General features: G+C 41.3%; 1 protein-coding gene across 1 annotated transcript; it reads right to left on the bottom strand.

Moving 5' to 3' along the window:
• Positions 1 to 194: 194 nt before the first annotated feature.
• Positions 195 to 23,997, bottom strand: htra1a (HtrA serine peptidase 1a). The gene is made up of 9 exons (XM_079686339.1): positions 23,322 to 23,997; positions 16,184 to 16,283; positions 15,212 to 15,416; positions 5,322 to 5,516; positions 5,209 to 5,241; positions 5,006 to 5,120; positions 3,001 to 3,058; positions 2,775 to 2,870; positions 195 to 860 (listed from the first exon to the last, which is right to left on the bottom strand). The coding sequence occupies exons 1-9, from the start codon at positions 23,779 to 23,781 to the stop codon at positions 692 to 694; spliced, it is 1,431 nt and encodes a 476-aa protein (XP_079542465.1). The 5' UTR covers positions 23,782 to 23,997; the 3' UTR covers positions 195 to 691.
• Positions 23,998 to 25,238: the final 1,241 nt, after the last annotated feature.

The raw sequence follows: 25,238 nt of genomic DNA on the forward strand, positions 1-25,238 counted from the left end.
AAGCCCATATGAAGGCAATAAAATAGAATTTAAACCAGATCTCAATTGGTTTTATGTCCCCTTTGTGTTTGTGAGCATGAGCGCCAGCAATGGTTAAGCAAACACACAAAGAAAATATTGTAATGTCAGCCTGGGTGCAGTCATTTCCAAAATGACTGTGAAAGAAAGATGGAAAGAAAAAGAGAAAGCCAAGATAGAGTGTTTGAAAACTAAATAAGGAAAATGTCCCTTTATTTTCTTCGCAGTATACATCGCAAACTCAACAAAAAATATTCTACAGTACTTTAAAAAAGGAGTTAAAAATGACAACTATATAAACCAGATTTGCTCAGATTGCTTAAAATTGCTGTGGAAGGCCTGACCTAGCAAAAGTCCATTTAAAAGAGACACAAAACATGAAAAAAAACCGCATTAAAACTGTATGCCATTGACCAATTTGTTATGTTTGTGACCAAACAGTATACTAGCATTGATCAAAGCATTAAAGACTAAAAGTGAACACACTACAGGACTGCTTCTGGAGCACCTGTACAGTCGTTTCTTTCAAGGCAAAGCCAGATTTCTTCCTGGATGTGTGGCAGCACTGGCCTTTGGCACCAGGGAGAGGGTGTGTCAGTCGAAGCCCCTCTCCAATATAAGGTCCACTGGCGATAAGTAAAACCTCGCTCCTGCTCCTGTGATTTGTGGAGGATCAGGGGTCGATCTCCACTGGAACAATCGTAAGGATAGCGTCCTCATTTCCCCGGCGCACAACTACTCTCAGTGTGTTTTCCTTCTTGATGATGGCGCTGACGTCAGTCGCTGATGAGATCCTCTGGCCGTTGATCGAGATGATGACATCGTGCTCTTTGAGTCCAGCACTGGAAGAGAAAAGAAGAAGAAGAAGATATGACCAATGATAAAAGAAAAATATGCCATTGTAATCCTTATAGTCCTAATTATCTTTGTAGAGCGTTATGACCTCGCAACCTCCTTTCCTTTTATCTCTACCCTGTACATTGTTTAATAAATGCAAAGATGCCACAAAAACCACATAAAGCCTAATGCTGTTCTGTCATCTTAATCAGTTTACAGTGTGTACCAACTTGATATTTAATTATGGAAATATGCAATATTTTCCTAATGACAACTAAATCCTAGGAGAAGACCGTAACCCTAACTTTATTCTATAAATATAAAGTATTATTACGGATACATTTAAGCACAACATAATTTCTTCCTTTGTTCTTATGCTTCTTCTGTTGTCAAAAACACACCAATGAGCCAAACTGTTGCACTGGGTAATACAGGCATTGTAGTAGAGCTCTGTCTGGTGCTGGAAGATTGACTACAGTGCCAAGCTGTTTAAAGAGATTAATTTAGACGAAGAAAGACAGACATACACTTAATTGGTTTTGGTCTACTCATGACATTGTTGACCATTATACAAATATACAATATCACGCTAAATCCTTTAATGAGGAAATATGTTCCTTCTTATGACAATCTCCTCTGTCTTCTTGCATACCGTGGTAATATAATTTCCTATTCAGATTTTAGCTGAAAGAATAAAAACAACAGATTATTTTAATAGCCTACAGAAGTTCAAGTATCACAAACCACACATCAATCAAACGCCAAAACAGGTTAAAATCCAGTTATCCTCATGTTTTTCTAGTTCTTTATACAAGCGTATCTGACTTCTTGTATTTTGGTCAGGTTTGTTTACAGATCCGTGAGCACAATCTTGATCCATCTGTTGGAACTATTTTAACGATGTGAGTGATCATTATGGGAAGAATAGCTAAAATAGGTGAAGGCGCCTTTACAAAAAAAAACATTGTGGCCAAACGTACAACTAAAAAAGGAAAAAACAAACCAGTAAACATGAAATCACACGCAGACCAGGGCAGTATCAAAAGCTGCCTCTCAACACAGCTGCTTAATCACAGCCTCATGTGAACACAGACCATCACACCTTCACTTGTAACAACATCCATAAACACAACTGCAGCTCAGCGCTCCCCTCATTACACCCAGCTGCTCTAACACCTCTAACAGGGCAAATGGATAGCTTTCTGCAGCAGGTTCAAGATTTCAAAAGGCCATAAAGCAACACAAACGAGAGTGAGATAAAAAGAGAGAAAGGAAACGAATGCCAGAAAAAGTGAGGAATTATAAAAAAAGAAGGAACCACAGAAATGTTATTATGCAAAGAGCAGGGTGATTAAGGCATGAGTAAACTCTGACAAGGCCCGGCAGGGGGAAACTCATTTCGGAAAGGGCTGGGTGAGCCGGCGCAGGAAAACCACAGCGCAGCTCGTAACCTCCCTGCATGCGGTTTGAAGGAAATAGCCGACCTCAGCGTCTTCTGAGCCCCACTCTGCTGGAGCTGTGGTGGTGGCTGATTGGAGTGGGCTGCGATTGTGGGAGGAGGGGGGATATTTTAGATGGCCAGGCACTCCAGGCACGCCAGAGTGAGCCATGAATTTATGTTCTACTAAGACAGTTGTGTAGGAAGCTGAGTGTGTTTCTCCGCAAGTGTGTATGCACCCTTGACAGTTAGAGGAGAGCAATAATCTGAAGGCAAGGAAATGAAATATACTGTCTATTTGCATTGCGAAAGGGGAGAAGGGGCTGCATGGAGAGTGATGAGAGGGACTTAGGTGCACGTGTGTAGCATGAAGTGCCAAAGACAATATCCCATTGCTTAGAAAGAAAAAAAACGTTTGCTCTTGCACATTTTGAACTGAGCACACTCTTATGAAGCCATATGGGCATAATATCCTCCTTACGTTGCAGCTGGTGTCTTTGCAATGACCTCCATGACGTACGCTCCAGACGTGATGTCAGGGAAGTCACGGAGTCTAGTCTTCAGCTCTTTCGCCAGCCTAGAGAAAGAAAATGGGACAGAGAGTTCATCATCATTTGTATCCAGCAGTAAACAAGAAATGTGCATTTTCCATTTTCTAAGTATGATTAAAGCTGTATTGGTGCAATTTCAAAAAGTATGCAACGTACGCTGGAGTGAGAGTCATCATCCTCACACCAATATACTTCTTCTTGGCACCGGCTCTTCCTAGAGATGGACAACAACACAATCATGAATGGTCTCTCCTGCAAAAGCCTGGACTTAGTTTCTTGAGGGGTTTGGTTTTGAACTCCAAATACATAAGAGTGCCCTAGGGCAGGGGTCCCCAACCCCCGGTCCGCGGACCGGTACCGGGCCGCGAGGGTGTTACTGCCGGGCCGCGAAATAGCAGTGAGTTTATCGTAATATTTGCAAAATTATAAATATATAAAAATATATATATATATTTTTTAAATTTAATTTTATACCAGTCATATTATTTCATCCAAAACATACAAAATAAATCAAAATTGGCTAGCATAAGGTCTCAGCCTCTCGTGCGCAGATGAAGTTACAGGTGGTGCGCCAATAGGAAGTGGAGCACACAGGAGACAACCGTTTAACCGCAGACTGTTATGTTTGTGGGGGAATGGCAGTGCATACATTATTTGAGATATATTTCGAACTCGGACTTCATTTTAAGGACATTGCGGCCAGGGGTGTAGAGCTAATCTTTTTATTTGTAAAGCCTCCTTCACTTCATAAAATGGCTGCTGCATCAGGAGGCAGCCTCTGAGAAGTGCAGCACCAGCACGTACACACCGCCTTCACTGTGTTCCCCACTGCAGGCTGCTACGTTTCAACCACACACACCTCTACACACACACACATCGAACGGCCCGATTATTCCCCCTATTACTCGTTGTATGAAGGAAATGTCCGGTCACAAAGGCGCATGATGTTTGTGTGTATGTGCTCTGCTCAGCTCTGCTGTGTGTGTGTCCAACAACGGCATTTGTTTTCAAATTACCATGAACAGTAATTTACACACATATGGCCAACTCCATAGGTATGTGGGTGTTCCCAAAAGAAGTTAGTTTAATATTAATCTCGATGTAGTGCTAAATGCTGTTGGAGTGCACCGGAACGAACGCCCCGGTATGACGTTATTATTGCTGGCAAACAAGCCCAGGGGTCTCATTGACATTTCAGTTATATCAATATGTGTACAGTGGTACTAATTTGTTTGAACTGTATCCTGGTTTTAAACTGTGTTAATATGTTTTGGATGCATATTGTTCTATTATTTGTTCAGGCTGTTACATACAATTAGCCACTGTTGCCACCTATATTAGGCTATATTATATTATCTATTATAATTAATATTTGTAAAGCGGTCCTAATTTTTTGTTTTAATTGTATCCTGGTTTTAAACGTTGTTAATATGTTTTGGATGCATATTGGTATTTCTTCAGGCTGTTAAATACAATTAGCCTCTGTTGCCACCTGCTGGTGAGTAAATATTCAAATCAGTTAAAATTGACAACCGGTCCGCAATTTTTTTTTAATGTATCTGCCGGTCCTTGGCACAATAAAGGTTGGGAACCCCTGCTCTAGGGTATTGTTTTCTGTATTTGAGTGATAGAAAACATTATTTTAGATAAAGCAGTGGATTACAGATAGTCTCACTTATCTTGCAATTGTCTTGAGCACATGCACATATCTACAAACTCCATCTTTTATGTGTTTCATCATCTTGTTTTTAAGTGATGTCATCATTTTTAGAAAAAATCTAATCAATAAAGCATGTAATAATTCATGTTTGTGCTGTTCCAAAACTCTACGTGAGGTAGAGGGTGAAAAGCAATAAAATAAAAGAACAAGCTTCTGGCTTTTTCCTCCTTGTAGTTTATTTGCAATGTCATAATCCTGTTAGGTAATGCTTGGCATGGATTCATAAAGCAAAAAATGTAGTCAATATATCTCAAGAGCGCACACAGAGATGGAAAAAACAACCAAAGAAAGGCATGCTGAATTATAAACTGCTTTACTCTGTGTGCATCCTGGTCCAACTCTGGCAGCCAATTTTTGACAGTCTGTCTACAGTCTGTCTCGGTGATGGAATAAAAGCAGTGAAATGAAAACATAATAAGTTGTGTCATTGAGAGCTCACACCTCTTTGCAGCCTGTCGTAAGCCTCCGCCAGGAACTCTCGAATTTTGTCGGAGGGGATGGCAAAGGAGATGCCAGCTGTCACTTTCAACGTGTTGATCCCAATAACCTCGCCATCCTAAAACATCAACGTGAAATTACAGTTGTAAGAAGAAACATTAGGGGTAAGCAAAAAGGGATCTGCCAACAACACAAAAATGGCTTACCAGATTTACAAGAGGCCCTCCAGAGTTGCCGTACTGTGAACCGAAAGGAAACATGACTTATTATTTTGATTTGGAGAAAAAACAGGTGTATGTCTGCACTTGCATTGACGTACATTTATGATGGCATCAGTCTGAATGTACTCCATGTCGGAGTTGGGGAGGCCCAGCTCTCTCCCCTCTCGCTGAGTGGTGCTGACGATCCCTGTGGTAACTGTGTTCTGGAGGGAAAACGGGCTGCCGATAGCAACCACAAACTCCCCTGGTCTCAGGTCAGATGAACGGCCCAGCGGCAGGACATGAAGCTTGTTCTGCATGTGAGAAAAACAGAGGGAGATTGTTCACATTACTGGAGGTCAAGGTTACTGAGAAGAAAAAGGCTCTACACATCTCAAAGCCATGAAAACATAAAATACAATTATAAATTAAAATGACATGAGATTCCAGAGGAGTTCAGAAATGCATACGTTTATGAACGGAACATTCATTATTGCATGACTGACATGTCCCTCAGCGACTTCTACATGAGGGATCTAACTTGGCCTGTTAGTTGAAGGTGGTATGTATGAAGGGTGAGGAAGTAAAAAAATAGATATTTGGATATATTCTGCATGTGAACAAGTATTTTTTGTGACATTGTTAATACATTTCATTACTATTTCCTATATGTTTTGATGACTGATGGACACAAAAACCAATATAACGTAAGGCATTTTAAACATTTCTAATGAGAACAGCTCTAGATCACAAACTCTGCTCTATTTTAACTGCATTATCCCTGCTGAGCTTCAAGGACTAATCATGATCATGTGTAAAAACCACTAACAGTATTCTAAACACATCCCACTCAATGCTCCCACACAAAGAAAATGACCCCTTTTCCACAGTAAGCAGTAAGAAGTGACATTTACGCCAAACATCACAGCTCTAAATGCTTATATCAGGATCAAACGCTTTTTGGTTTAAAGGAAAGTGTAGCCCAGCTGACAAATCATTACTAATAGTGGGTGTGTGCCACAGGCCACAGATGCTGGAAATTGACTGATATACAATACATAATGAGTAACCTTAAGCTCTGGTTAGGTCTGTTCCACTCTGCAGTGGAAACCAGGCTGCTGAGAGCTGGCCCCTACAGACACAAAGGATATATTCATCCGTCCCCAGTTACATTTTCCTTTTTTCTGAATGAAATCATCTCTAATGGACAAACCCACAGTCAAAGCCCATGCAAAGGCACATCATGGAGGATCCTGACTCAAATGCTCTTATGGCAGACTAGACTAAAGGACTTGTCCCGCGTGCTTCTCCTATGTATCCATTTTGTTTACTCAGGGCTATAAATAGAAGCCACAGGAGACTGCAAGGTAACTCAGACAGCAACACAAGTAGGCCCACACAGACAAAAGGATTTATGTGAAATACACACACCCATGCAAACGCTCAGAAATTGCAGTCAAATCATAAATCATATAATTTTCAGTCATAAACCTTGACGTGTCTCTGCTGACGCATGGAAAACGTTTGCCCTGGTTTCACAGATATTTGCAGAAAAGACTAAATGCATGTACAGACACCAGATTCGAAAACAACTGTTAATTAAATTAGAAAGCTGGATTGTAGGAAACGCTTTTTGTTCAGTCGTCGCTGTGTTTTGTTACTGTAATCGATCTCGAGCCTTAAGGTGAAGTTATTATTAGAAGATGACAAAGATAGCTGGTAACTGAGGAAGAGAGCGTTTTCGAACCTACTTTCCACACGCACACACGCACGCACACACACACACACACACACACACACACACACACACACACACACACACACACACACACACACACACACACACACACACACACACACACACACACACACACACACACACACACACACACACACACACACACACACACACACACACACACACACACACACACAGACACTCAAATTTAAAACACAGATGTCCAACACCCCATGTTCCTGATTCCTGTTGGCTTGTTTTTACATCGTTCGGATGTTGAAAGTAAACACACAGGCTGTAGAAGCATGTGCATAAATCAGAAAACATGCATTTGGCGCGTGCCAACACACACAAACAGACACCTGACAGAGAGTAGCAGTCTGTATAATCAGCCCCGCTGCCCCTCTCCCTTCACACTCCCTGGGATATAAGAGTATAACCAGATGGAGGGAGGAAGCAGAGAAACACAGCTGAGAGAGGGAGGACGTCAGGTGGATGTGAGTCAATGCCAGGAAATTCAGGACTGGGCCACTGCTGGCAGTCACCATGATTACTGTATGATAACAGTTAGTGATACTGGTGGTGCCATGGTGACTGTTGCTATCTAGTGAAAACCCAATTGTGTCTCCAAAATGCCAACTTTAATGAGGAGTAGAGTTCACACTAACCCACATGAAATCACAATACATTCAGAAAAACAGAAAGAGTGTAAAAAGCATCAGTGTGCTGACAACCAACAGCGCCTAGGTGAGAGGAGAGACTGAACATGCAGACTGCCCTTTTTTGTAAAACCCCTAGTTTACATATCACTTACTAATCATGACAGGTCAGCAATCTGGAATCAGTTGTGGGAAATGATCTCGCCTTGTGAGCCCGCCTCTCCTGACCACCCAAGTGAATCACCATGCTATTTCAGAAGAAGGTTACGATTGCTCTCGGACTTCACCCACACTTAAAGAAAGGAGGCAAGGTGAAAGAAGGGAATAACAAACACCACAAACCACAGGGAAAGAGTCTGAGAATGTGAGACGAATAAGTCAAACGCAGTTTTGTTTGATAGTAGGCGATGTGTGCTGCACGTGTATGCAAAATCCAGTTCATGACCTACAATTGTTTTTGGTTTAGGATGCAAGAGAACAGTTAGTTTGAGAAACTCTCAGAAAAATAAACCAAAAACGCTGCAGAGGGTTTTGAAAAAGGATAGGATCTGAAATGAAAAGAAAATTTTGCTTTCCAAGTTTGTGTGCTTAGATACAGTAAGTGAGAAAAGTGGGGCATCAGATTAAAGGATGGAGGACTAAACAGCTTTTACTGAAGAAGTAGTTGCACAGGGCACAGGCTGTAAAAGATTCCAGACTTTTCCCCATGTTCTGTAGCTGAGACTTGATTCACTTTCCAGGTTTTATCAGGGACACCATGCAAGAGACAATAAGAAAGATAAGCCATCAGACAAACAGACCGCTTTGAAAATAGCAGCAGAGTTGCCGTAGAGATGCGTCATTGTTTAATGTTACAGCCATGCTAATTTGGAAGCTCATTTAAAAGCCATTACACTAACTACCGTTTTATGACCAGAGGACCAGGTGCAAACTTTAAACTCCAGTCAAAGCGCGATGGACTGAGCCGTAATAGTTTTTGAGGCACATGTGTACACGTAGGCCACCACACACACACACACACACACACACACACACACACACACACACACACACACACACACACACACACACACACACACACACACACACACACACACACACACACACACACACACACACACACACACACACACACACACATATATACAAACACAGAGAGGGAGGAGCCTGCCAGGGCATGAACCCTCACAAACTCAATTGTGTAAATTAAAACCCTCACACCTGGCACTGCTTAGATATACAGCCAGACCACTTTCACTCACACTGAGAAGCTGCTTTGATTGGGTCAGTGACCTGTACTGTATATAAGCTCAACTGGAGTAACTGAAGCTCTCCTATTCCTTTCATACAGGACAGGTGACTTCAAAGCAGGGAACATACTTTTATAAGTTCCACCTTGCAACATTCATAAGTAGACAAAGTTATAAGGTTTTACTGCTGACTTCTGAATGTGTGTCCTCAGGGGTTGTGCTAATGTAGATAACAAATGTGGCAGGATTCAGCACGCTCACACAGAACATCTAGTTGGAGGATCCTAAGATCAGGCTGAGGGGTAAGAGAGGGCCTATTGTGAATATGAGTTTGTCTGCAAATCTGGTAGTGGTATCTTATTGACTCGTTTATGAATGCCTGTGTGAGCATATTTGGTTCGACTGAAAAACAGATAAGTTGTGCCCATGAGTTTTACACTCCACACATGAACCAGACCTTAGCTCCGCTCAGCACTCAACACTGTTTGTAACATCAACATGTAATCACTGGCTAAACCATATCCTAGCTGACACCAGTACGGAAACCACTATGGTTTCCTTATGTTGTTGGATAGGTTTTCAGTCTCTATGAGAGCAAACATATGTCTGTGAGTTTCGTGTGTATGTTACACTCCGTGAAGTTTTGCACGAGAGCTCGGAGGAATTGGGGGCGTCATGGCTCCAGCTAGACACCACAAAAACTTTGAACCGAGCAAATGATGACATGAGGTCTTTATTTGCTTGAGCAAGACAGCCGCCCTAGCGTATGTGAACTATAACTCTGTTTGAAGTATTAGATCGTATTTATATAGTTTAATCTTACTGTAGTCGGTAATGAAAGGCAACCTATGCAGTAATTACTCTGCATCTTGTTTCCTGAAATATGTTACTGCCATGACCTTGAACAGAAGAACAGATTTTGGAAAGCTGATGCACAAATAATTGTTTACAATGTCCATGCAGAGATAAAAGTGACAGTAACTTTAAGTGTTTATATGTCTAGGGCAGCTATATTGTAGTCTAGACTCTTCTTTATATGGCTTGGGGAGCACACTGGAATCTCCTAAAGCATCTCTCAGGGTCCCTGGATCACAGTTTAAAAACCAGAGGGTTATAGCACCGCCTGTATGTGTTCCTCTTTTCAAAAGACTACACCCACATTGTGGAATGTTGAGTTAATTAGTTGGTAGATAATAAAAAGGCACAAGCGGCGAAATTATAAGAAAAGTATTTCCTCATTTACCTTGCATGAAATCCAGCTATGCAGACAGTTTAATGTTCTGGCATTTAAGATATCCACTTTTAATAATACAGTGCAGGTGAATGAAATTGTTCATGGTGCCTAGTAATTAAAAAGGATACAAATAAAATAGAGAGCAACATCTCTTTCCACAAAAAAAGTTAATTTGATTTAAATATGTTTACATAAATACAATGTCTCTGTGAGAAAGAATAACCATTGCTCCTGAAAAGTTAATGATGTGATTTCAATTGGGTGAAGTTACCCTTAAAGGCAAGGTAAGATTATATCATATATGCTCCTAATCCCCCCAAAAATACGTTTTGGACCGATTTTATAATAGACTTATCTTTATGAATTCCAAAAACTGAATAAACTGATAGTCAGTAAAACACACTGTTGGTTATCAACCATCTGCCCATAGCTGTGGTTTATTTAAACCTTTTCTATCATGCCTCATCTAAAGTGACGCCATTAAACAGTAACCTGAAACAGCTTTGGGTAAGGTCTGTTCAGCCGGCTTGGAAAACTATTACGCAGCCACAAGTAGACCAAGGGAAAGTGCATCGAGACCCAGCAGGGCGACAGGAGTGTGTGTATTTTCCTTGGCTCTATTCCCACACGACTGCATCCTTTAGCATGGGAACTGTTTTGGTCACAGGGAACAGAGATGAAGGACTAAGGTTGGGTCAGGAGGAGAGGAGGAGAGGAGGACATGATTCATTTCCCCTCCGCCTGTCTCTGAAGGACAACATGCAGTGTCTTTCCACTGGCAATGGAGCAAGTCACCCAGGTCCCTGTGGTAAGCTGTTTGAAACCCATCCATGCACAGACACACAGACAGAGACACACAGAAACACGAATAATTGATTGCAAGCTTGCTTTTGTCTGTCAGGACTGTTCATCAAAGGGATATGCAGCCTTCCTGTGGAAATCCAATGTTGCTGATAAACAGATAAATAAATGCAGGGCCACATGGCTACACAGAGGCACATTCCTTTGCTTTCCTCTCTATACACACACACACACACACACACACACACACACACACACACACACACACACACACACACACACACACACACACACACACACACACACACACACACACACACACACACACACACACACACACACACACACACACATAATAATAGTTCAACACAGCGCTAGGCAATTTTCCCAGAGAAAACGGTTTGAGACTCTTAATGGCAGGTGATGGATAATACAGAGACAAACAGTGCCATTGTTTCAGGGGAAATATGAGGTCAGTTCTCCCTGCCACACTACACATCTTGTAAAGCTAACTTCAAGCACGTGTGTTGACTTAATGACAATTACAGCAGGATTGCATTATTATTTTAAAAGCAATTATCATTACCCCGCCTAAGAAAAAAGGGTTTACCTTTCCATTTGAACATGTCATACGCAAATCCCAATTGTAACTGTTGTGTTTTTTGATTTTATCAAACTACCTTAAGCTAGACAGGACTTCCATTCCATTGAACTTTTGTTTTGACCTGCAGTGTGAATAAAGGCAAGGATCAATGTGTTCACTGCGTTCATTTGCAGTACAAAGCACTAAGAGCCAAGGTTAATGACTGCACAGGCATGCAGTAAAATGATCTGGAATGATATGGAACATTTCATTGCACAGTACGTTTGAGTGTTTGAAGTCATTCCAAGGAAGCATTGCTTCCAAGTCCGCTGGGGTCAATATAAGTCGATGTGATTAAATAAATATTCTTCCAAGTCAGCAAGCTTTCAAGTCAGAGTGAAAGCAGGTAAATGTGAACGCGTCCAATTCATCGTAAACACTTCCAAGTGAATGTGACCAAGTTCAGAGGTTGATGAAAGGCTTTTTAAGAGCTATAGCATAATGAGTTATATCATGATTGTTCCTTTGCCACATCACACAATGCACTCATTAGCCTATTAGCTCACATAGTCATGTGAGTCAGACATGTGGATCCATTTTCCAGGCCTCGACCACATCGCTCGCTTTTTCTCTGTCCCTCTTGATTCCTCCTTTTCCCCCATACTCTCCGCTCAGGAACAAGTGAGTACAACACTGTTCCCCCCCCTCCTTCCTCTCTGAAGTTCCATCTGCTGTAGACGGACTAATGTATTCCCCAGAGTTGAAGGGTAGACCACAGCCTCAAGAACGCACTGGGTCTTGCTACCAATAAACTACAATTTCACATAGAAAAGAAAAAATAAAGGAAGACAGAAGCCAGTCATTTTACTCAGGGAAAACCTAAGTTTGAATGTTCTCACTCATAAACTGCTCCAATTGCTCGTTGATTATCTATGGCCGCTTCTGGAGAGCTGACGTTGACAGTTTTTAGCTTTAATTGAACAGAGAGAAGAGTAAGGAGCAGAGAGCGAGGCACATAGGAATGAGGGAGAGAAGGATGGAAGATTAAAGAGATACATAATCTGCACCAGACAGGATATGGATTTATAAACTCACAAACATTTAGCTACAAAACAGTCCAATTTGGGCTCAAGGAATCTCTACGAATGTTGTTTGCAGCAAGAGATTATGGACATCTTTCTCTTTTGTTGCTCTGTTGCAGTCACAGTTACTTGGTACAAAGACTTGAGACTTGACTTGGAGCATACCATTGTGAGGTTAGCCTTTCTAAAGGCTTGATTGACTTATAAGCAAAAAGGTGATTCATTACTCTCCATTTATCTTTCGTTAAAAGGGTTTTGGCTGTGGCTGCAACTGTGATTATTTGTATAACCTGCCAGTCATTTTCTGTAACTTGACCCTGTCTTGCCCTCAAGGACTCCAGATTTTAATTGATACTTGCGTCGACTGCAATCCATTATCTACTTTCAGTGAACTGTCTTTGAATAAGCTGGAATTTGTAGTTATTATTACTCTTTAAGTTTATGACATTAAATACCCAGAAGCTATAAGTATGGACGACTATACTTTCCCTTTTAAATGTCATTCAAAATGACAAGTTGGCTTGCCCTGCTATCCTCTCATTATAACGCACTCATCCTCTAATTTTGCCCTCGATTAACTCTTGCTAAATCCCACACACACACAGACACACGCACACACACACACACGCGCGCAGACACACACACGCACGCACCCACGCACGCACGCACGCACGCACGCACGCACGCACGCACGCACGCACGCACGCACGCACGCACGCACGCACGCACGCACGCACGCACGCACACACACACACACACACACACACACACACACACACACACACACACACACACACACACACACACATTGCGGAAATGCCAAATTGGTCTTAATCTTGTGGCATTTACAAAGAGACCACAGGTCTTCTGGAGCCTCATCGCAGCCTCATTTGCCGGGATAACCTGCTTTGACTTCAAACAATCACTTACACACTTTATTTTTACAAGTATATTCATTACGGAGAATGTGTTTTCTGCCAGTATGACACCCTGGCCTTGATACATCTGGCTGTAATTTCATTAGCATTAACCTGCTTTATTACAAACACCTGTTGTTTTCCAACCAATGTGTTGTGCAGGGAATGCTAAAAATACATTTTAAACAACGACTTCTGCAGTGATGAAGCATGCATTATTGTTGACCATCATCTTGCATGCTTCTACAACATGAATTATTCCCGAATATGCATCAATTTGAAAAGGCTGTACACACTGAGCATGTGTTGAAAACAAATCCCCCAAATGAAGACCGGCCTGTCATTAAGAGACGGAACCGCTTTTATTGTGGGATGAACAAAAACAAAGCGCCTGTCACAGCTCTTTTCCGCAGTCTTCCCCCACATTGTCGGCCAAACAAAAACCTGAATGTTTCGACCTCTTTCCGAATTGGAGGTCTTTGTAATACACCTTGTGTTGCTGTCATGAACATCTATTCAGCTGTGTCACCCAGCCATGAGAGTAAGCTCCACAATGCACTCTGCTCTGCTATGACTCCCAGGCAAAAGGCCTTGGATCTCTGCCACACATTCCTTCAAATGACTGTTGACTGTGATTATATTGTAATGTGGATCCCTCTAGTCCAGTAGACAGATAAATAAACACAGACAAATAGAGAAGTGGAGAGAAAGTGGTGAAAAATATGGTAAATGCAGCAAGGTTTAGAAAGATATGTAACTATTTTCCTTTAAATATCATCATAGTCTTTAAACTGACCACAGGTTTAATTGTTTCTACAAGTTGTTGTTATTGCAGCTTGCACACCTCCAGGATCTGGACAGTATGCCGGCCAGCTGTCTTTTAAGACCCATTTAGCTGCACCTGCATTCTCACTTTCCTTCACTTGCACTGTGAATGATCTCCCAGATTTAGACCACTTTCATGTGAGACTGATTTCCCAACAGGATAATTACAAAACTAAGTTAACATTTGATCTTGTTTCAGTGGTTGAGAGCGCAGAGAATTATCCAATAATACCTGACTTAGAAATCCTTGCGTTAAAGCTCATTTGTGAAACCACCAAGGTTTGTTTGAATCAGAAATTCAGTTGTCTATAAAACGGATTTAGTTAGTTTAAATAACCTGACAGAAAAAGTTGTTGCATCACAACCATTATTTTTCTTTTATGGATTAGGGTAAGATGTTAGGAAATACACTTATTGGCTTTCTTGCTTAGAGTTCAATTTAAAGATCTAAATTTAAATGTGTGCATGCTAACTATGAAGCTAGAACCATGAGGCATTAGCTTAGCTTAGCAGAAACATTGTAAGCAGAGGGAGACAGCTGCCCTGTCCCTGCTTTGTTTGTTTAAATTGATATGTACACAAACTGAAAGGAAAAAAGACAAGAAGTGGTTTTACGAGCATCAAAGGTGGGGTAGGTACGTTTGAGAAACCGGCTCGAGATACACTTTTTGTTATATTCCATGGAATGCTCTTAACATCCCGATAGCAAAGAATATCTTAAGTGCTTTGACAAAAAATCCATTAAAAAATGTCATCTGTGGAAGCCGTAGTACTGTAAAAAGCACGACCAATTTTACGACCTTTTATGCTGACTCACTTCCTGCTTCCAACCCCTAAAAAGTCAGGAAGTGGTATTGATCTTTTACCGTCAGCATTAAAATGATAAAGCATATTTCCCAAATTGACAAGCTTTGACTAACCGGTGCTTCGATCTTGATGAGGGCGATGTCCGATTTCTCATCTACATCTTTGATTTTGGCATCATAGGTACCGCCGCCCTTCAGCTCCACTTTCACTCGATGCTTATTGGCCACGACGTGGGCATTGGTCACAATCTGGCCATCTTCTGCCACAATGAAGCCAGAACCACTGGCCACCGCCACCTCTCGCTTGGAATAGGTCATCCTGTTGGGGAAAGGGAGGGATGGAGGAGGAGAGCATTTTCAATTTAGTTCACTTTTTCAACTTATCTCTTACCTAGAAACCCTGAAAAGACAGAAAAATCCATCAACTCTTAAGAGTTGAAAGCAAACAAAGTTAAAGCCTGTCTCCACAGGAGGTAAATATTTAAACAGTAGGCAGGTAAGTAGTCAAAGGAGAGCTTGATAATGTATAAATAAAAATAGTATTAAAAGGAAACAAACACACACTGCAGCATTAGTATACAGAAAAGCCTCAATGCAAAACTGTTTTCATGTAAAACTAATGCAACGACAGCGAAGGAGAGAAGAAAAAGCGACACGGAAGAAAAAAGACTGAGGGAAAGGCGGAAACGTTGAAATCAGAGAGCTGCCGACGTTCAAAGAATCACTTTACAAGCACAGTGACAGACATGATGGAGGTGACACAGATGAAGAATGGAGTTGTCAAAAAAAAGGATGAGAAGCGGGCATAAAATATATCAGAGCATGAAAGCTAGTGAGACGATGAGAAGAAAATACGATGACAGACTGAAGTGGAGCGTAAGTGATGTGCAACTGGTGTGGTCTGGTTAAGTACACAGGTGGGCTGTAAACTCTAGTGTGTTTCGGATTGTCCCACACACACTGAGACACACACACTGAGACACACACACTGAGACACACACACAAACACACACACACACACACACACACACACACACACACACACACACACACACACACACACACAAACAGGTGCGTGGACCTTACTTGCGGAAGAGTTCAATGTGAACCACAGCCGGAGCAATTTTCTCCACCACGTCGGCAATGAAGTTGTATTTGTGTCTTGGGCTGTCTGGGTTATCATGACCTGAAAATATAAAAAAACACACACAAACGCACACACTTGACGATTACAAAACAAACAGAAGATGCACAGAAATACTGCCTGATGTAAGAGCTGTGTGGAAATAGAAAACCAACATAACACAGAGAGGAAAATAAAAAAAGACAGTTCAATTGCGGTTTGCAACTGTCTAGGTCAGGTCTGGCATGCATTCACACACACACTCACTCATTTACAAACCTTTAACCCTGGCTATAAACCTCACAAATAAATACTTAACCTTGACCCTCACCTTAGCCTTTAGTTGATTGTAAACACAGAATCTAAATTCTCAAAGCATCTTTTGTCAAGACCAAACTGCTCTTCACAAGTATAACACCACTGACACACACACACAAACACACCGTCTGGCACTGTATGTATGTGGACTGCCAAATTTACTGAATCACCCGTCCCACCATATCCATACAGCGTTGGGCAAGTCAGGAAATGTTGACTGATTTACCTGGTAATTACGGTCTATCCAGACGACAGTTTAACCAAAGCTATGAATCAAGACTCCCCAGACCTTTCCCTGAGTGTCTCATCCTCCCATGCATAAACCCTTTTTTTGCCACGTACCCAAAACTATTTTGTCTCACAAAGACACTTTTCATTCATTCTTCTCCTAAAGAACAGAACTTACGAAAGTCAAAGGCACCCATAAGCCCTGGGATATCTCTGATTGCAGTGAAGGGTTAAGAAAGAAGAAAGGGATGTTCCGCTTTAGGTGCCTGTAAGCTAACACAGGCATGGAATGAGCGGTGTCTTGCCGTACTGAATATCCATAAATTATACAGTATTAAAAAAATGGTCAAACCTGAAGGGGAAAATCCTGGTGTATACTGCCATGCTATACGTTACTGTACTGCTTTGAGCAAATGCATGCAAAGATGCTCCAAATGACAATGCTTAGCTGATAATGCTGTTAAAATGAGCTAACATTCACTGTGGGGGAAACTTCTGATGCAATTGGAGTCAGGACTCAAAGAGAGACACGATGTGGAGCTGGAGCTTTGATGGCAAACACTGACGGTTTATTTGGAGTTACGGCCGGAGAATTCACAAGACATGTCACGGGCCACGAGTTGACCACACGGTTGAGATGCCACAATCAATTCTGAAGAACCCTCATGTAGTTCCAGGTTTTAACTAGTTCAGAGTCATTCTTCAATAGATAGACTAAAACAGCTGAGGACACTGAATCACATTTGTAGTCGCTTATGGCTCGGGGTCATCTACAACCCGAGAAGGATGTGTTCCGGTGTCCCACAACAATAACTATCTCTGACCGAAGTTGCCCGGTCATAAACTGGTAACAACAACAAAATGCTTGGGCAGCCCCTCCTTAAGGGAGATAATGGCTGCTCAATGCTGGGCATCTGTGTCAGAGGGCGAAAGATAACATGCAGGGGAAATTATTCCTCAACATTCACCATATTAACCATAAGTATGGTGTCAGCATGCTAATATTTGCTTATTAGCATGAAGCACAGAGTGCAGCTGAGACTGAAGGAAATCTCAGATATTTTGCAGGTCATTTACTATTTACCCAGAGAGGGACATGAAAGTCTGTATTCAAACTAAATCATGTTACTCTTTCCTCTGGTGGTTGAGGTATTTTACTCAACCTAAACTGACTTCATGGTGGCACTCGAACAAAAGTCAGGGGGTGCGCTAAAATCAGTGGGAAACATCCTCTGGGAACCATGAACTTCTTTATAAATGCTCTGATAATCCATCCAATTTTTTTGAGATATTTCATTAGATACCTGTCTAACATCTGGACCTGCTGGAGGAGCTAGAGAAAACGTTAAGGATAACCAAAGTCCATAGGGACTTGGCTTGGCAACTGGAAGGTCACCAGTTCAAGTCCCGGAAAGACCAAGTGCTACCGAGGTGTCTCTGAGCAAGGCACCGTTCCCTACTGCTCCCCGGGCGCCGTACATAATGGCAGCCCACTGCTCCTAACCCTATGATGGGTCAAATGCAGAGAAACCGTTTCATTACATAATAACTGTACTACGTAATGACAAGAAGTTGAATCTTCTTCATAACAATAACCTAAAAATGTCAACCTCATAGTGGCGCTGGAGTAAGGGGATCAGCAAAGTCAATTTCATTATCTTTGGAGAATGAATGTGCTACAATTCACCATAAGTTTTTGAGTTATTTTAGTCTGGGCAGAAGTGTTGGACCCCCCTGACCAACATCCCTAGAGCCATGCCGCTAGCAAAAAATAATTGAACAACTTTTCTCCAACCCTCCACATATATTTCCATTGAAAGATATAAATTAAACATTAAATCTCATAAATTAAACACAGGTTTCTTTCCACAGTACGAGAGAAAACTAATGGAAAGATTGGAGTAATTTACCTCCTACTAACACCCGAGGGTGTTCATGGTCAGCTCTGAGTGGATTATTCTGGCCAGAAACTGTGTAGGTTCTGGAGCGTCCATACAGGCTCTCAGTTTCTTTCCCTTTACTGTGTTCCTGTTAGCTGCCTCCTCACGCATAGGGAACTTTATTTCTAGAGGCACACTACCACAGCTATAATGTGATGATAGCAGAGTTATAGGCCCAGTGGTGACGAGCTGATGGTAAATCACAAATCACACGTTGTGCACACTTCAGTTACATTAAAGAGCGTTGCCAAGGCATTGTTGCCAGATTTAAACACTGGACTTTATTTCACTACGGAACTGAGATTGAAAAAGCCTTAGTTTTGTATATAATTAAGTCTAATTCGCTGTCTTCATACTAATTCATCCTTAACTTTGAAGCCTTGATGTGTGGATAGAAAGTCAGCATTTAAATCTTACTGATTAGTGTCTAAACCCTATATTGCTTTGGTAATATTTCACCATCAAGTGAATAGATGCCAGAAGCTGACTCCAGAAGGTCTGTAGTTGCAGGCTTTCCACTGTGTGGGAAAACGATATCTATATTTGGATATAGTGCAGGGCAAAAATAAGGATTTACCGCAGACAATGTAGGAGGTTAGGTCAGAAATACGTCGCCAGTGCTTTGACTAAAAGCCAGAACACTTACAACAAGCTGATGTGGAAAAATGATGTTGTTAGCTAAAAAATACCGTTAAACTTAATTTAACCATTTTTTTTGTTAAGGGTCAAAAATCACTTCACAAATCTATTAAAACCGGACAAAACTGAATAAATAAAAAGAAAACACTTGCAACATCAATTGCCGACCTGACAATATAAGACGGTTTTGAGGGTTCAAGCTTTTTTTAAGCATTAAAAAGTTATGAACAACATTAAGTTTTAAGCAATCCTGTATTTTAACAACTGTGTTTCATCAGCTGCAGTTGGATTTTTCATTTAGCCATGTGAGCAAGTTACAGACAGACGGCATGAATACTTGAATGAGTCATTTGGAAATAGTCTATTTTAATTTGGTTAAAAAGGAACAACAAAAAAAGGACACCATAAATAACCCCTTAAGTTCAAGGAATAACACTTTATCTCGAGGAAGGAACCCAAAACCTATTTGTAGAGGTTTTGTATTTGATCAGACGTGTCATGCAAGATATACTTTTTCACTGCTCATGATCATTTACCAACAAGCCGGGCATTCTGGTGAACATCAGACATGTACAGTAAGAGGTGTTCAGCTGCCACAATTTAAATATTTTGGAGATGACACTCAATTTAGGAGATGGAGATTGTACACCCGACCCTGTGATTAGTGACGACTCGCAGTACTATATGAGGCAGAGCAGTAGATATTGACTGATGGTGCGTGATGGTGAGCTCATTATTAAGGAGACCATGGCACAGGGGTGAGGAACAGGAAAGAGGAAAAATGATTATAGTCATACGTCTAGACTAAAGTCTTACGTTGGAGATGATCAAATTCCTCCTCTGCAGTAACTTAAGTCAGTTTCAGTCGTGCAAAGTAAAAGTGGCTCCCATATGGAAGACATATTGAGGTTTGATCCTGCACTTTATTACTGTTTAATAAAATGTGCTAATAAAGTTAAGCCTCAGTTTACAATATGCACATGTCCTAAAGTTAAATCAAGCGTTCAGTGATGGGAAACCATTTAAACCCAAGTTGTTTGGAGAAAAACTGCATTTATTTTTCTCACACACACTCAAAGGCCTCCTCTCCTAATCCACTCTCTATATGCATTGACCTTCATAGCGTGGCTCTGGGCCTCTCCTTTTTCAATTTTCCCTTACATAATTCCCACTGTTTTATTGGCACCCGCAGGCGGAAGCAGTTTGTTCTCTATTTCCTAGACTCTAAATACTAAATGAGTACAGTAAGGTCAGCCCCTCCTTCTCATGTACTCACACACACACACACACACACACACACACACACACACACACACACACACACACACACACACACACACACACACACACGCACACGCACAGGTTCTATACTGAGGTCCACCATGCTTGTTCTAAATGTATAAAATGGAAGCACATTTTCATTTTTTTGAAAATAAAAAAGTATTTTTGTGACAGAGAGTCACAGAGTGTGTGTAGACCATTTAAAAAAATAATTTCCAGTTAGTCATAGTTACCTTGGCTCAAAACTCATTTTTGACAGATGCCTATGTTATGCCACTAAAGTGTAAGATCATGACTCATTGAGGCCCTGCCTTTCTGCAGTTATAGATATATAGTTGTGCTTTGCTGCTGTTTATAAAATAAGATTTTTTTGCAGCGTAAGATTCCAATTTAAGCTATTTCCCATTTTGTTGTGGAACATTCTGTATAAGGATCAAAGAGATATCAAACTAAAATGGCCTCACTAGGTTCAAACATCATTTTGATAACTATAAAACGGTTTATATGTTGATATAAATAGTCCAAAGCTTATAGTAACCTTTGTTGACATTTATTACAGGAAAGAGAACATACAAACATATTGTGGTCAGAAAAAGATGAGATAAATATGAATAAAGGAGATTTATAAAAGAGCCATGCAGAAAACATGGTTGAGCCGAGAGAGAATTAAGAGAATGATCAGCAAGAGAAACACAGGCATCATGAGCAGTAAGGATGATAAATGAGGAAAACATGCAGGAGCAGGCTGATAGAAAAACGTATGATATTTTCATATTATTGTTGGCTGAGAAAAAGTCTGGGAAGAATGTGCACATTCAGCAAATGTCACAAACCGGAGTCAGAGAGTGCGACCTGACAGAACAGTCACTCACTCAGCAGATTGGATTAACGTCGATACAGATAATCAAGAAAGTACATCCATATTCATCCAGTCAACTTTTCAATAAAGATAGCTTTTTGGGGGTATTCTGGTGGTCTTAGATAAACACCATGTAAGTTGCATGTCATCCATTTCTACTAGGCAGCATTTTCTCTCCATTTTCACCATTAGTAAAGTCTTGAAAATGCCAAATAAATTAAATGTGGGTCATTTTATTTGAACCTAGACGCACAGACGTTTGACCTAATGTTTTTTTTTTTGACAACTTGCATAGTCAACGTATTGCATTACCATCCATATACAAAATAGGATATCATTCATAACGTACTTGCATATGTTTTCTTAAAATGGGGCCAAATTGCAGGATATAGTTAAAGTCTCTCAAAGGGGGAGTTGAGTTTATTTTCAGTGTCAACCCCTGCACATCAAATGTAATGCTGAAGTTTAAATCAGGAGACATGCTTGGATGTCTGATGTATCAAATGAAATGTGAAATGCTTATTGCAGGTATGGAAATGTTCACTTCGGAACCTTGGAAAATCAGTAGAGCTTACCGCAGACCTGCTCTGTTTCCGACATGGTTAGCTCTTTGGGCGAAACTTAACAATTTGAGTTGTTTACATGACTCAAAAACAAATGTGGCGATACAGTCTGTGCTACTACCGCGCCCACACAATTTTTGATGTATATGTTAACCTTTCCCAAAAATATAGGTTGCTAACTTTGTGTTTTCCTTTGTGTCTCCTGCCTGTTTTAAACTGTCTTCAACGGAGGGGGAATTATGGCTTTGAATCAGCGCCAGACATTCCTTCATGTGACTGAAGTGTGATTTACGAGTGACAACAGAGACGGAGAGAAATAGAGAGGGAAAGACCCATTGAAAGAGAAAAAGAAGAGAGAGGAAAGATTTTGGGGGGTTGCTGGAGGGGGGAATATGTTTCCAAGCTTTGAGGTAAGGTCTTTGAGGCAACAGGTGTTGAAGAATGTTTCAGCTGCAGATGCGGTGCACACTTCAGTTCAATGTCTTGTGTTTGTGCTAATATTTTTCAGTCCTGATGTGTCGATAATATACATTCTGTTTACCGTAAATAATGATAAATGACTCACTGAATACATTGACATTTGAGTTCTCAGTTGGGCTGTTACATAAAGCAGCAGAACAAGTGAAGAATGATGTCAGTTTAGTTTTTAGCTTTAGGGTGAAATACTTTTCACATGACACTCAGCTGGTCCATACTGAAACACCCACAAATACCAGTTATTACCAATGTATTGCTTCAGTACCGCTTAATAACGGCCTACACTATCCTTCTTATCAAATTCCTTTCTGTTCAGCTGATGCAGACTGCACTGGCATGAACTGTATTGTATAAAACAATCATACGGATCATATCCATGTGACTGCACATAAAGCTTTACATTAGTGAGAGATCATGACTTCATTCAACTGGGCAAAGGTTTAAACAGTTCTCTGATGCGAGTCTAATTGTTATTCAGCAACAAGAGGGGAGCACAGTTGAATGGTGGCTGTTGTTATCCTGGACACATGGGGATTGTGTACCACTGAATGCAGCTTCAGGCTCAACATCACACCATAAAGAACATTTACATATTTACTTTAGCCTATCAGCACATATTGTCACTGAACAAACTGTTGATTTGAAAGTGAGATTTAAAAAATATGTTTTACTTAGCATAACTATTGTAAATACAGAGTGGCCTATACTGTTTTATCCACATAACTTCCTACCAAATCAACTTCTCAGTCAGTGTTGGGGTCTTTGATGGTGATTAATACGACCCAAGCAGCGTTACCTTTCCCGCAGGCTCCCCGCTGAATGAAGAGGACAGGTGGCTGCTGCAGCTTCTGCGCGCGGCGGCTGACCCTCTTCAGCTCGCAGATATTCCGGTAGGACACCCCATCGCTTCCACAAACCGGGTCGGTGGTTTTGCACACGCAAGTCCCACTCTTGCTTCTCCTCCTCACCGTGATACTGTATCCCACCCCGCCAGGGATCGAGCAGTCCAGCCCCTCTCCGCACACCGGGTCCCCGAGCTTCCCCAAGCCGCCGCAGCCTTCGCCCTCGCCGGACGCGCACACCGTGCAGCAGTGGCAGGCGTCGAGGCTCTGTCCAGCCGTGCAGTACGCCGGTATCCGGGGACACATCGACTTGTCACACCGAGCAGGACAACCGACAACATACCGGGTGGAGATCTGCGCATCTGCCGGCACGGATGAAAAGACTAGCATTACGCACAGAAGTGACCAAAACATGGTATACAACTAAAGTCTTCAAATTTAAATATAAAGTTTTAAAAAGTTCCTAAAGCTCGCTCTCTGCTTGCAGTGTGATGGGATGAGAGAGCTCAGTAGTAATGAGGGGGGAGTCACTTGAGCTGGAGAGGCATTTAACTGAACTTCACTGCACAACGAATTACGCGACTCTACGTTTGTACTGGCTCCGCATCAGACGCAACTCACTTTCTAGATAATCACAACAAGCCTGTTGATTGGTGCGTTCACGTAACGGAGGAATCAGAAGAACTGGGTTATTGATTGGTCCTCAGAAGTGTGAGGGTAAAATACAAATAAAATAAATAGCAGAAAAAAGCCTGCATGGAAATTGAACTACGCTGCAGCATACTGTGTTGATACAAGAGCTGAATCACTCAAATGTAATATTTGAAAGTAGCAGCATGGTAAAAAGACTTGCCAACTATTATGTAAATGATGCTTGCTCCTGTTTCCCTCCAAGGTGTATTGACAAGGTCAAGGTTATCCAACAGAACCTCTTGCAGAAAATCAGAGAAAAGCTCCAAGGTCTTTCATGGCAGATATTGGCATCAACTCGTATTTTTTTATTTACAAAAAAGAAAATGTACAACCCAGTAGGGGAATGAGCCAGGGCCCAGATGTTTTATAAGCGGCACAGACATCCACACATCCTGCAGGCCTAGTTCCTGCTTGTTTTGTGTACCTTTACTAGTCCCTTTATGAATTAGTCACTCTTGGCATCCCCTCAAGCCCTCTGGCTAATTGGGAAAATCAGTAGTGGAAAAAAAGTTGGGTGGATTGTGGGATTTGCGGAGTGAATGTAGCACTTTGTGAACAACCCTTATAAACAGTCAAATTTGTTCTAATTGGAAAATTGCACGAGCACATTTATTTATTTATGACCCTATCCCAGCTCTGTGGGTTATAAGCACCCTGCTAGCAGGAATATAAACAACATCTAATGGGGATATCCAAATAACTATAATTACAGCTCCCCACGTTCAAGTGTAAATAACTCAACAAGTAATCTTAATTTGTATTTCTATACGAATCTGCCCTACATTGGAAAACTAAATTTCTCAGAAAATACAATAAAATAAGCTTGACATTTATTATTTGTTAAAATAACACACGTTCCACATATTAAGGGAGCAACCTTTAGTCCTGGTGGTGAACAACAAATCTCTGTTAGGTTTAGACGTCTACTGTGAGCTGTAAAGGAATCCAGTTAAAATTGAGGCAATGAATCAGTGTCATAAACCGCCTCAATATACTGTGATTGAGTGCAGGCAAGAGGTTTAATACATGTCTAAAGGTTGGAATGACTGGGCAGGGGAGCACCTCTCAGATGCATTGCCTTAAAATGGAGAGAATTGAGGCTCCCTGCGGTGCACCAGAGCTCAGAGTAACACAAGCCTCTCTATCCTAAAGGCAATTAAAGCGGGGCATAACGGGAT

Source organism: Notothenia rossii (genome assembly GCF_949606895.1).
Source record: "Notothenia rossii genome assembly, chromosome: 6".
Taxonomy (NCBI): Eukaryota; Metazoa; Chordata; class Actinopteri; order Perciformes; family Nototheniidae; genus Notothenia; species Notothenia rossii.

What these genes read in the sequence shown, in the direction of transcription:
- htra1a (XM_079686339.1), bottom strand. Translation starts at nt 23,781, where the DNA reads ATGTTTTGGTCACTTCTGTGCGTAATGCTAGTCTTTTCATCCGTGCCG. An exon ending in GAGGGCCTCTTGTAAATCTG is followed by an intron (nt 5,121 to 5,208) that starts GTAAGCCATTTT and finishes TTGATGTTTTAG; the next exon opens with GATGGCGAGGTTATTGGGAT. An exon ending in ATGATGACTCTCACTCCAGC is followed by an intron (nt 2,871 to 3,000) that starts GTACGTTGCATA and finishes TTCTTTCTCTAG; the next exon opens with GCTGGCGAAAGAGCTGAAGA.